A 14393-nucleotide genomic window follows, 5' to 3' on the forward strand; every position below is an offset into this window, starting at 1 on the left:
TGGGGGACAGAGGCAGGGATTTTTTAAATATTCTTTATTAGGTGCTTACTATGTGTCGTACGCTCTTCTTAGTGCTGGGATAGATATGAGTCAATTAGGTTGGAAAAGTCTGTTGTAGGGTTGGGACCGTCTCTATATTTTGCCGACTTGTACTTCCCAAGCGCTTAATACAGTGCTGTGCACACAGTAAGCACTCAATAAATACGATTGAATGAAAGAATGAATCTCATCCCACATGGGGCTCACTGTATAAATAGGAGGCATAACTGGAGAAATAAAGCACAGAGAAGTGAAGCGACTCGCCAAAGGTCACACAGCAGACAAATGGTCGAGCTGGGATGAGAAAACAGGTCCTCCGTCTCCCAGGCCTGGGCTTATTCCACTAGGCCATGCTGCTTCTCATGGTAAAACCTCACGAACGGCAATGACTGTCAAATCCCCATTCACACAGGAGTCATTTAGGTCCACCTATTAGGAAACATTTCTAGGCACTTACAGATTTATTTCAAAAGAACGTGTTGAGTTAGGGCTGAAATCAAAATTTCAACTGTTTTCAATTATCAGGATTGAGAACAGATTGAGTAACTGTGCAAATGAACTGCTAGCTCTCCATCACTGAAACTTCAGTACATTAATCAAATCACCTGTAAATAAGGCACACGAAACAGGAACAGGTTGGTCCTACAAATGGAACAAGTTGGCCCTAAGAACAATATTAATATTATCATCATCATTAATAATAATAATAGTAATATTTACTATTTATTAGCGCTTATGATAGTGCTTGACACATGGTAAGCCCTTAATAAATACCATTAAAATAATTATCTGGTACCTACTATACACTAAGCTCTGGGGTAGTTACAAGGTTATGTGATTGGAAACCCTCCCTGGCTCACAAAATCTTTCTTAATCCCATTTTACAGATGAAGAAGCTGTTGCTCAGTAAGGGAAATTGACTTTCCTAAGGTTGCACAGTAGATCAGAGACTTGAACAAGGGTCTCCTGAATCTCATGGCCACTAGGTAACATTATCAATCAATCAATGAATCAATGGTATTTATTGAGCGCTTACTGTGCGCAGAGCACTGCACTTATTACTTGGGAATGCCCGATGGAACAGAATTCCTACTATTCTGTCTTGGGTTTTTCTGCCCTTTCATTGAGTCTCACCCCTAGCGGGTATTTCCAGGGTATTCACCTCCATAGCTAGATTTTTACCAAATTATAGCATATGATAACCTCAATCCGGTCTTACTTACTGTAATCAATCAACCATCAATGTTATTTATTGAGCACTTATTGTGCGCAGAGCACTGTACTAAGCACTTGGGAAAGTACAATACAACAGAGATGGTAGACACTTTCCTTACCCACAACGAGTGAAAAATATTCATGAGAAGACAGGCATATGAATAGACTGCAGAAGGGGGAAATAGCAGAGGATTAAGAATATTTACAGTAAGTACTGAAGGGCTGAGATCAATATCAATTAAACACTTAATTGTATTTAATTAGTGCTTTCTGTGTGTAGAACACTGTACTAAGCACTTGAGAGAGTACAATAAAACAGAATTGGTAGACATGTACACTGCCTACCAAGGAGCTCACAGCCTAGAGGGGAAAACAGACATCAGTCAATCTATCATTGGTATTTGTTGAGCGTTTACTGTGTGCAGAACATTGTACTAAGAGCTTGGGAGAATACAATAAAACAAAGTTGGTAGACATATTCCCTGCCCACACCAAGCATACAATCCAAAGGGGGAGACAGACATTAATGTATCCATCAGTGGTATTTATTGAATGATAACTGTGTGCAAAGCACTGTACTAAGCACTTGAGAGAATGCAATATAACAGACAGGTTTTCTGCCCACAAGGAGCTTGCAGTCTAAACGAGAAAGCAGGCATTAATCATAGTGAAGGTGGGAAAGTTGATTAACACACATTCTGTAGAATAGAGTATCTCATCAATGGATACATATGTCTCTGAGTGTTATTCAGGATATGAAGCTTAGGATTCCATGGATGTGTGCCCCCGTGGGTATTTTAGAGAAGTAACTTGCCCTAGTGGAGAGTCCATGGGCCTGGGAGCCAGAAGACCTGAGTTCTAATCCTGGCTCTGCCACTTACTGGCAGTGTGACCTTAGGCAACTCACTTAACTTCTCGGCGCCTCAGTTCCCTCGATACCTGTTCTTCCTCTTACTTATATTCTGAGCCCCACGTGGGACCTGCTTATCTTGCACCTAACCCAGCACTTAGTTCAGTGCTACGCACATGGTAAGTCCTTATCAAATACCACAATTATGTTCATTACCTGATTTTTGTCCAGATATCTATTTCCCTTCGGTGGAGAGTTGTCTGTTTTAGCTGCTACATTTCCCGCCCTTCTGAAGAACTCTAGAACAATTTGATTCAAGATGTTAGCCCTTTTCTGAACTCTGGTCTTTTCCCAGAATCCTTCTCCCTGCCCCCTTCACGTCCTTGTTACTCAGGGTGTAGATGAGCGGGTTGAGGGTGGGGGTGATCAGGGTGTAGAAGAGGGTCAGAAACGTGTCGAAAGTCCCAGAAAAGGAGCTGTTGGGCCCGATGCAGACCACCATGTTGGACCCGTAAAAGGGAGTGACCACCAGGAGGTGGCATCCACAGGTGCCCAGGGACTTCCTCCGGACCCGAGGTGACTTGATCCTCAGCATGGCCCTGGCAATGGATCCATAGGAAACTGTGATCAGGCTCAAGGGCAGGAGAATCAGGACGAAAGTGCCCACTAAGAGCCGAATCTCATTGGGCCAGACGTCCACATATGCCAGCTTGAGCTTGGTGGGCATCTCACAGAGGAAGTGGGGAAGTCTCCAATGTCCACAGAAGCAGGCAGAAGATGACGGTGGCCTCATTTGTGGTATTCCCCTAGAAAATTTGAGAGAAAGGGGTAACCATTCCTGAGTCCTAGAAGTCTATTCCATTTGCAAGCATCTGCCAGGATTTTGGTCACATAATTCTACATAATTGGAGAAGCAGCACAGCCTAGTGGAAAGAGGATGTTCCTGGGAGTCTAGGAGACCTTGGTCGTAATCCCGGCTGCAACTTACTTGCTGGGCGACTTTGGACAAGTCATTTAACTTTTCTGTTCCTTGGTTTCCTCATGTGTAAAATGGAAATTAGGACGATGAGGCCCATGTGGGACAGGGACAGTGTCCAGTCTGATTATATCATATCTTCTCCAGCACTGAGTATGGCTCATGGTACATGGTAAGCACATGGTAAGCGCTTAACAAATAGCACAATTATTATTATTAAGGAAGAACGGGAAATTCCCTGTTATATCCTGGCCTTATATTGACATTTCCCTTCCCTGTCCCTCACCTATCCCCTGCTCCTCTCCGGAGTCACCGGGCTGGGGAGCATCGACCTCTGCTGAGAGAGAGGCTCACTCCATCTCGTCCGTCCTGGACGCGGGTGGAGGTGACAGAAAGGTCTTGACGAAGGATGAGAGGTGTTAGGATCCTCCCTCCCTGTCTCGGCTCTCCATCTGGCTGCGCCGTCCCGTCAGACGATAGCGGGGTTATTTCCTGGGGGATCCCCTGTGGGAGGAGGGGCCCGGGGCTTCACTGAGACAGGTGACCGTTGGGAATTTTGAAAGGCCCAGACGATAGGCTGTCTGTGGTCCCGGCACTCACAACCTAAATTACTACCTATTCCCATGTGGTTCAAAGCACCCTACTGAGAGTTCACCTCCTCCAGGAGGCCTTCCCAGACTGAGCCCCCTCTTTTCTCTCCCCCTTCCCCCTCCCCATCCCACGCCTTACCTCCTTCCCTTCCCCACAGCACCTGTGTATATATATATATATATATGTTTGTACATATTGATTGCTCTAATTTTTATTTATTTTACTTGTGCATATTTATTCTATTTATTTTATTTTGTTAATATGTTTTGTTGTCTGTCTCCCCCTTCTAGACTGTGAGCCCGTTGTTGGCTAGGGACCGTCTCTATATGTTGCCAACTTGTATTTCCCAAGCGCTTAGTACAGTGCTCTGCACACAGTAAGCACTTAATAAATACGATTGAATGAATGAATGAATCTGGTTCCCACTCTGGGACTCCTTCCTGAAATGACGTCAACGGACTAATGATCACCCCACAGGTGGACCTGAATGATAACTGATAATAATAATGATAAGGGTAGTATTTGTTAAGCGCTTACTATGTGCCAAGCACTGTTCTAAGCTCTGGGGTAGATAAAAGGTAATTGGGTTGTCCCACGTGGGTCTCACAATCTTCATGCCCATTTTCAAGATGAGGCAACTGAGGCCCAGAGAAGTTAATTGACTTGCCCAAAGTCACACAGCTGATAAGTGGCAGAGCCGGGATAAAGAACCCTAGAACTCTGACTCCCATGTCCGTGATCGTTCCACTAAGCCACGCTGCTTCTCCATGAGTAGAATAATGAGGCTGGGGTCCCAAGCTTACCAGCTGTTTTCATGGGATGTCTATCACTGACCTGATGACATCAGCCATGTCCGAGGGAGGAAGCTGGGAAAGTGGAAAAAAATCCTCAGTCCCCCCGCCCCTCAATTCTTCTCCAACTTTGCTGGCTGGGTCCTCCTCGGCCTCCCATCATGTAACGTTGGGAGTCCCTCAAGGTTCAGTCCTGGGTCCCCTTCTTCACTGACTGGTTGACTGATTTCCTCCCAATCTCTCTCTCTCTCTCTCTTTCTCTCTCTCCCCTCCCAATCCTTCCCCCATAGCATCTCCGTAATCTGTCCTTCCTTCTCCATCCAAACTGGCTTTATGCTGGTGCAAGCACTCATCATGTCCCCTCTCGACTACTGCATCAGCCTCCTCGCCGACCTCCATTCCACCAGTCTCTCTCCTCTCCAGTTCATAGTAAACCCTGTCGCCTGTATCATTTTTCTAAAACATCGTATTGCATATATCTCTTCACCCCTGTAAACTTCTCATTGGCAGTCCATTCCTGTCGACAGGAACATTAGCTTAGGGCACTCAATCGGTTCTTTCTCCACAATTCATCCTCTGCCTCCCCCACTACATCCCAACAACAACACTTTATTACTCTCAATTTAATCTGCTCACGGTGACCTATTCTCACGGTGACACTGTGGACCACCCCCTTCTCCTCAACACGTTATCTGACCTTGGCTTCACAGACTCCGTCCTCTCCTGGTTCTCCTCTTATCTCTCCGGTCGTTCTTTCTCAGTCTCTTTTGCAGGCTCCTCCTCCCCCTCCCATCCTCTTACTGTGGGGGTTCCCCAAGGTTCAGTGCTTGGTCCCCTTCTGTTCTCAATCTACACTCACTCCCTTGGTGACCTCATTCGCTCCCACGGCTTCAACTATCATCTCTACGCTGATGACACCCAGATCTACATCTCTGCCCCTGCTCTCTCCCCCTCCCTCCAGGCTCGCATCTCCTCCGGCCTTCAGGACATCTCCATCTGGATGTCCGCCCGCCACCTAAAGCTCAACATGTCGAAGACTGAGCTCCTTGTCTTCCCTCCCAAACCTTGTCCTCTCCCTGACTTTCCCATCTCTGTTGACGGCACTACCATCCTTCCTGTCTCACAAGCCCGCAACCTTGGTGTCATCCTCGACCCCGCTCTCTCATTCACCCCTCACCTCCAAGCCGTCACCAAAACCTGCCTGTCTCAGCTCTGCAACATTGCCAAGATCCGCCCTTTCCTCTCCATCCAAACCGCTACCCTGCTAATTCAAGCTCTCATCGTATCCCGTCTGGACTACTGCACTAGCCTTCTCTCTGGTCTCCCATCCTCGTGTCTCTCTCCACTTCAATCCATACTTCATGCTGCTGCCCGGATTATCTTTGTCCAGAAACGCTCTGGACATATTACTCCCCTCCTCAAAAACCTCCAATGGCTACCGATCAATCTGCGCATCAGGCAGAAACTCCTCACCCTGGGCTTCAAGACTCTCCATCACCTCGCCCCCTCCTACCTCACCTCCCTTCTCTCCTTCTACTGCCCAGCCCTCACCCTCCGCTCCTCCACCACTGATCTCCTCACTGTACCGCGTTCTCGCCTGTCCTGCCATCGACCCCCGGCCCACGTCATCCCCCGGGCCTGGAATGCCCTCCCTTTGCCCATCCGCCAAGCTAGGTCTCTTCCTCCCTTCAAGGCCCTGCTGAGAGCTCACCTCCTCCAGGAGGCCTTCCCAGACTGAGCCCTTTCTTTCCTCTCCCCCTCGTCCCCCTCTCCATCCCCCGTCTTACCTCCTTCCCTTCCCCACAGCACCTGTATATATGTATATATGGTTGTACATATTTATTACTCTATTTATTTATTTATTTATTTATTTATTTATTTTACTTGTACATTTCTATCCTACTTATTTTATTTTGTTGGTATGTTTGGTTCTGTTCTCTGTCTCCCCCTTTTAGACTGTGAGCCCACTGTTGGGTAGGGACTGTCTCTATGTGATGCCAATTTGTACTTCCCAAGCGCTTAGTACAGTGCTCTGCACATAGCAAGCGCTCAATAAATACGATTGATTGATTGATTGATTGACTTAACATGCCCGAGACTGAACTCCTTGTCTTCCCTCCCAAACCCTGCCCTCTCCCTGACTTTCCCATCACTGTTGACGGCACCACCATCCTTCCCGTCTCACAAGCCCGCAACCTTGGTGTCGTCCTCGACTCCGATCTCTCATTCACCCCTCACATCCAAGCTGTCACCAAAACCTGCCGGTCTCAGCTCCGCAACATTGCCAAGATCCACCCTTTCCTCTCCATCCAAACCGCTACCCTGCTCGTTCAAGCTCTCATCCTATCCCGTCTGGACTACTGAATCAGCCTTCTCTCTGGTCTCCCATCCTCGTGTCTCTCCCCACTTCAATCCATACTTCATGCTGCTGCCCGGATTGTCTTGGTCCAGAAACGCTCTGGGCATGTTACTCCCCTCCTCAAAAATTTCCAGTGGCTAACAATCAATCTGCGCATCAGGCAGAAACTCCTCACCCTCGGCTTCAAGGCTCTCCATCACCTCGCCCCCTCCGACGTCACCTCCCTTCTCTCCTTCTACAGCCCAGCCCGCACCCTCCACTCCTCTGCCGCTAATCTCCTCACCGTGCCTCGTTCTCGCCTGTCCTGCCGTCGACCCCAGGCCCACGTCATCCCCCTGTCCTAGAATGCCCTCCCACTGCCCATCCACCAAGATAGCTCTCTTCCTCCCTTCAAGGCCCAACTGAGAGCTCACCTCCTCCAGGAGGCCTTCCCAGACTGAGCCCCCTCCTTTCTCTCCCCCTCGTCCCCCTCTCCAACCCTGTCTTACCTCCTTCCCTTCCCCACAGCACTTGTATATATGTACATATGTTTGTACATATTTATTACTCTATTTAGTTATTTATTTATTTTGCTTGTACATATCTAATCTATTTATTTTATTTTGTTAATATGTTTGGTTTTGTTCTCTGTCTCCCCCTTCTAGACTGTGCGCCCATTGATGGGTAGGGACTGTCTCTATATGTTGCCAACTTGTACTTCCCAAGCGCTTAGTACAGTGCTCTGCACACAGTAAGTGCTCAATAAATACGATTGATTGATTGATTATTCTCATCTCTTTCATTACCAGTTGCTTTCCTACACACTCTCTTTTGTCTGCCCCTCCCCTACCCCAACTACCACATCTGTACTTCCCTGTTATCCTAATCAATCAATCAATCAAGCACTTGGATACTATCTTCCTCATTGTTCTTATATACTTATCATTATTGCTTCTCCAAACCTGCATTTTATTTTAGTTCTTAGGTCCACCACTAGATTATAAACTCTTTGGGAGCAGGGCTCACGCCGACCAACTCTATAATACTTTTCCATGAGCTTAGTATAGTATAGTGTTAGTATAGTACAGTGTTCTCCACAGAGTAATCACTCAATAAATCCTACTGATTGGTTTATTGATATTCAGACTAGCGGTGTTCATTTTTAAACATCTGAGGGGACTGTCATGTGCAGGTGGTTGCTAGGAAAGAGTGGATCAGGAAGGAAATATTCATTCATTCAATCCATCGGATTTATTGAGTGCTTACTGGGTGTCGTGTATTTCTCCCGTGCAAATCTAAGAGGGATCAACGAAAGATCTATAACTTATGATCATGAAGAAGGGCCTTCTCAGCCACAGCAGCACACACAGGAAAACCTTCCTGTCTTTAGATCCAGAGGACGGCTGTAAATCTGGACAAATCCGTGAACAATACCTCTTAAAATGGCTGGGATCATTGGCACGGAGAAGCAAACGTTTTGTAACAGAGAGGGAGCTGGGAAAGTGCACCGTTTAGGACCCTCCCCAGGGCAGATTTAACATCTTTCTTCCTCAGGCTATAGATGAGAATGGGTTGAGGGTGTGGGGCACCGCACGGCAGCACGGCAGCAGTACCAGTGTTGAGGGGGAGTCCGAGAACGGTTAGAGGTAGGCAAAAGTCCCGGTAGAGAAAAAATCAATGTGGGGCAGGCAGGTGGAGAAGGCTTTGGCCCAGCCCTCGGTGGCCGACATCCTCAGCACGGCCCAGAAAATGTGGATGTACGAGACGATGATGAGCATGAAGCAGACGACGGCTAACACAACCCTTGTGGTCATGCCCATGTTCATGGCGACGTGGTCCTCGGAGCAGGAGATCTTCAGCAGATCGGTATTTATTCATTCAGTCGTAGTTATTGAGCGCTTACTGTGTGCAGAGTACTGTACTAAGCGCTTGGGAAGTACAGGTTGGCAACGTATAGAGACGGTCCCCACCCAACAACGGGCTCACCATCTAGAAGGGGGAGACAGACAACAAAACAAAACATGTGCACAGGTGTCAAGTCGTCAGAATAAATAGAAATAAAGCTAGATGCACATCATTAACAAAATACATAGAATAGTAGCTATGTACAAGTAAAATAAATACAGTAATAAATCTGCACAAACATATATACAGGTGCTGTAGGGAGGGGAAGGGGGTAGGGCTGGGGGGATGGGGAGGAGGAGAGGAAAAAGGGGGTTCAGTCTGGGAAGGCATCTTGGAAGGGGTGAGCTCTCAACAAGGCTTTGAAGGGAGGGAGAGAGCAAGCTTGGTGGATGTGTGGAGGGAGGGCATGCCAGGCCAGGGAGAGCACGTGGGCCGGGAGTCGACGGCGGGACAGGTGAGGACAATGTACAGTGAGACGTTTAGCAGCAGAGGAGTGGAGGGTGTGGACTGGCTGTAGAAGGAGAGAAGGGAGGTGAGGTAGGAGGGGGCGAGGTGATGGAGAACCTGGAAGCTGTGAGTGAGGAGTTTTTGAGGAGTGAGGTGTGTGGACTGAGGAGTGAGCAGTTTGTGCTTGTTACAGAGGTTGACTGGCAGCCACTGGAGATTTTTGAGGAGGCGAGTAACATGCCCAGAGCGTTTATGCACAGAAATGATCCAGGCATCAGCGTGAAGTATAGAATGAAGTGGGGAGAGACAGGAGGATGGGAGATCAGAGAGAAGGCTGATGCAGTAATCCAGTCGGTATAGGATGAGAGATTGAACCAGCAAGGTAGCAGTTTGGACGGAGAGGAGAGGGCGGATCTTGGCGATCTTATGGAGGTGGCCCGGCAGGTTTTGGTGACGGATTGGATGTGAGGGGTGAACGAGAGAGTGGAGTCGAGGATGACACCAGGTTTGTGAGCTTGTGAGATGGGAAGAATGGTAGTGCCGCCTACAGTGACAGGAAAGTCAGGGAGAGGACAGGGTTTGGGAGGGAAGATAAGGAGTTCAGTCTTGGACATACTGAGTTTTAGAAGGCTAGCAGACATCCAGATGGAGATGTCCGGAAGGCAGGAGGAGACACTAGCCTGAAGGGAGGGAGAGAGAACAGGGGCAGAGATGTAGATTTGGGTGTCACAGAAGAACTGGGGGACGACGTTGTACCCGCAGAAGGACATAGAGAAGGTCGAAGCTGATAGCAAAACCCCAATCTGTCCTCCGCTGAGCCAGGAGGCGGCGGCCGTCTTCCCACAGGCCCCTCGGTCCATGATGACGTCGTGGCGCAAGGGGATGCAGATGGTGGCATAGCGGTGATAGGAGATGGCCGTGAGGAGGAAATACTCAGCAACTGCAAGCAAGATCCACAGAAAGAGCGGAGCAATGCAGCCTAGGAAGGAGATGGAGTTATTATTGGTCAAGGAGTTGTGGATGGACTTGAGGACCCTGATGGAGATGAGGTAGAGGTCGAGGACGCACAGGGTTTGAGGAAGAAGTACATGGGTGTGTGGAGGCGCAGGTCGAGGGCGGTGAAGGCCACGATGAGGAGATTCCCTGTTAGGTCCGCCAGGTAGACCAGGATGAACACGCGGTGTGGACCAGATGCAGCTCCCGAACCTCCGAGAATCTCAGAAGGAGGAATTCTGTCGTCAGGGTTACATTGGCCATTTTCTGGGAATTGACATTGACTGCCTAAAGATATTTAGAAAAGAGAAGTAGCTTCAATTAGGGACGAGAATAATAATTCAGAGAAAGGTTCACAGAGGAGGAGGAAATCTTTGGATTGGAGGGAAATATCAGAGTTTTGGTTTTATTGTGGTGTTTGTTAAGTTCTTAGTATGTACCAAGCACGATATTAAGCACTAGGATAACTACAAGCGGATGATGATGTTCATCTCCCTCAGTTCACCTGCCTCTGTTCAGGCCAGCAAAGAAACCATTCCTGACTCCTAGGTGTCTATTCCATTTGCAAATATCTGCAAGGGTTGTAGTCATTTAATTCCACATCATTTGAGAAGCAGCGCAACTAAGAGGAAAGAGGTCGGACCTGGAAATCAGAGGAACTGGATTTTAATCCCCACTCTGTCATTTACCTGCTGTGTGACCTTGGACAAGACACTTCACTTCTCTGGACCTCAGTTCCCACATTTGCAAAATGGGGATTCAGTCCCTGTTCTACCTCGTATTTAGACTGTGAGATCAATGACCAGCCTGAATAATTTACTACAATGCTTACCACTTAGTTCGTGCTTAACAAATATCATTATTATTATTAATTGTGAACTAGTCAAATCCCTTCCTATCCCTTTATGCCTATTCAATAGCTCTTTTATCTTTCATATCTATTCGCCACACCTACTATTCCCCAACATATTATTTTAATTAATCCCTGGCCAATATTCAGCTCTGCCTCCCTCTCAATACTCCTACATCTCTCCCCACTCTCGGGCTGTTCCCCCATCTTAGAACTCCCACCCCTTCAAATAATAATTACGGTACGCGTTAAGCACTTACTATGGGCGGGTCACTGAACTAATGGCTGTGGCGGATGCAGGCAAATCGGGTTGGTCCCACGCGGTGCTCACAGTCTCAACCTCCATTTTACAGATGAGGTAATGGAGGCCCAGAGAAGTGAAGTGACTTGCCCAAGGTCACACAGCAGACAGGTAGTGGAGCCGGGATTAGAACCCATGACCTAATGACTCCCAAACCCGTGGTTTAACCACTCCACCACGTTACTCCTTCTGACAGACCACACTCCTTCAACGTTCCAATTCCCTCAGAAAAGCCTCCTCCAACAAGCTTTTCTCAGTTAACTCTCAGGCAGAAAAACTCATCCACCATCTGTACCCATCATGGACCGACTTATACTCCTCCTTGGCATGTGTATTCTTTTACTCCATTGCACTGCCACCTGTCTAGATTGCTCAGGTGTAAATGTTTCTGTTTATCTCCCCTTTCTGCTATTTTTAGTAATGTCTGTCTCCCCCTTTTGACTGCGAGCTTGTGAGCAGGGAACAAGCTTACCAGCTCTGCTCTATTGTATTCTCCCAAGTGCTTAGAACAGTGCTCTGCACCCAGTCAGCACTAAATAGATACCATTGATTGATGGATTGATCAGAGTCTAAGTTCTCTATGGGCAGGGAATGTATCAATACTTGCTTGCCAAATCCAACGGCTCATACTCTGTCCTAATCCTCCTCGACCTCTCAGCTGCCTTTGACACTGTGGACCACCCCCTTCTCCTCAACACGTTATCTGACCTTGGCTTCACAGACTCCGTCCTCTCCTGGTTCTCCTCTTATCTCTCCGGTCGTTCTTTCTCAGTCTCTTTTGCAGGCTCCTCCTCCCCCTCCCATCCTCTTACTGTGGGGGTTCCCCAAGGTTCAGTGCTTGGTCCCCTTCTGTTCTCAATCTACACTCACTCCCTTGGTGACCTCATTCGCTCCCACGGCTTCAACTATCATCTCTACGCTGATGACACCCAGATCTACATCTCTGCCCCTGCTCTCTCCCCCTCCCTCCAGGCTCGCATCTCCTCCGGCCTTCAGGACATCTCCATCTGGATGTCCGCCCGCCACCTAAAGCTCAACATGTCGAAGACTGAGCTCCTTGTCTTCCCTCCCAAACCTTGTCCTCTCCCTGACTTTCCCATCTCTGTTGACGGCACTACCATCCTTCCCGTCTCACAAGCCCGCAACCTTGGTGTCATCCTCGACTCCGCTCTCTCATTCACCCCTCACATCCAAGCCATCACCAAAACCTGCCGGTCTCAGCTCCGCAACATTGCCAAGATCCGCCCTTTCCTCTCCATCCAAACCGCTACCCTGCTAATTCAAGCTCTCATCGTATCCCGTCTGGACTACTGCACTAGCCTTCTCTCTGATCTCCCATCCTCGTGTCTCTCTCCACTTCAATCCATACTTCATGCTGCTGCCCGGATTATCTTTGTCCAGAAACGCTCTGGACATATTACTCCCCTCCTCAAAAACCTCCAATGGCTACCGATCAATCTGCGCATCAAGCAGAATCTCCTCACCCTGGGCTTCAAGGCTCTCCATCACCTCGCCCCCTCCTACCTCACCTCCCTTCTCTCCTTCTACTGCCCAGCCCGCACCCTCCGCTCCTCCACCACTAATCTCCTCACTGTACCTCGCTCTCGCCTGTCCCGCCATCGACCCCCGGCCCACGTCATCCCCCGGGCCTGGAATGCCCTCCCTCTGCCCATCCGCCAAGCTAGGTCTCTTCCTCCCTTCAAGGCCCTGCTGAGAGCTCACCTCCTCCAGGAGGCCTTCCCAGACTGAGCCCCTTCTTTCCTCTCCCCCTCGTCCCCCTCTCCATCCCCCCGTCTTACCTCCTTCCCTTCCCCACAGCACCTGTATATAGGTATATATGGTTGTACATATTTATTACTCTATTTATTTATTTATTTATTTATTTTACTTGTACATTTCTATCCTACTTATTTTATTTTGTTGGTATGTTTGGTTCTGTTCTCTGTCTCCCCCTTTTAGACTGTGAGCCCACTGTTGGGTAGGGACTGTCTCTATGTGATGCCAATCTGTACTTCCCAAGCGCTTAGTACAGTGCTCTGCACATAGTAAGCGCTCAATAAATACGATTGATTGATTGATTGATTGCCTGGCGCAAAGTAAGCACTCAACAAGTACCATAAAAAGTAGGTGCTTCAAAGCCCTACTGAGAGCTCACTTCCTCCAGGAGGCCTTCACAAACTGACCCCCCTCTTTCATCTCCCCCTCCTCCCCCTCTCCATCCCCCCCGCCTTACCTCCTTCCCCTCCCCACAGCACCTGTATATATGTATATATGTTTATACGTATTTGTTACTCTATTAATTTATTTATTTATTTGTACATATTTATTCTATTTATTTTATTTTGTTAATATGTCTTGTTTTGTTGTCTGTCTCCCCCTTCTAGACTGTGAGCCCACTGTTGGGTAGGGACCGTCTCTATATGTTGCCAACTTGTACTTCCCAAGCGCTTAGTACAGTGCTCTGCACACAGTAAGCGCTCAATAAATATGATTGAATGAATACTGGTCTTATGCTTACCATAGGCCAACACGTAATTATGACTTCTTCCTTATCCCTAAACCCGTCTCAAACCACGACAACCTTAATCAATCAGTGATAATTATTGAGCATTTACCGTGCAGAACGCTGTACTAAGCACTTGGGAGAGTGCAATACAACATGGTTGGCAGACAACATCCCTGCCACAATCAAACAATTATTCAATCAATGGTATTTATTGAGTGCTTATTGTGTGCAGAGCACTGAAATAAGTGGCTGGGAGAATACAATGCAGTGGAGTTGGTAGACACATTCCCTGCCCACTTTCAATCAGTTGATGGTATTTTTTGAGTGCTTACTCTGTGCAGAGCACTGTACTAAGCGCTTGGGAGAGGACAATGCAACAGAATTGGTTGATGTTTTCCCTACCCACAGTGAGCTCTCACTCTAGAGACCAGTTTAACTTATTTCTATCCCTCACCCTAGGCTCAATGCTGTCCCTCTTCCTTACTTTACAATTTGCACATCAGTAAGATACCTAGAGTATTTTATAAGCTCTATAATAAGAATATGTATATATATATATAGTAATTTATGATATAGCTAGTATAATAACAA

The 14393-nt window shown here is 47.7% G+C and overlaps 1 protein-coding gene across 1 annotated transcript; it reads right to left on the reverse strand.

Annotated features, from left to right (window-relative positions):
* Nucleotides 1-2426: 2426 nt before the first annotated feature.
* Nucleotides 2427-10409, reverse strand: LOC119921657 (olfactory receptor 10-like). Its single transcript, XM_038741745.1, has 4 exons — nt 10328-10409; nt 10001-10092; nt 4506-4537; nt 2427-2910 (listed from the first exon to the last, which is right to left on the reverse strand). The coding sequence occupies exons 1-4, from the start codon at nt 10407-10409 to the stop codon at nt 2427-2429; spliced, it is 690 nt and encodes a 229-aa protein (XP_038597673.1).
* Between the last annotated feature and the right edge of the window lie 3984 nt (nt 10410-14393).

Source organism: Tachyglossus aculeatus, assembly GCF_015852505.1.
Source record: "Tachyglossus aculeatus isolate mTacAcu1 chromosome 12 unlocalized genomic scaffold, mTacAcu1.pri SUPER_6_unloc_4, whole genome shotgun sequence".
NCBI lineage: Eukaryota > Metazoa > Chordata > Mammalia > Monotremata > Tachyglossidae > Tachyglossus > Tachyglossus aculeatus.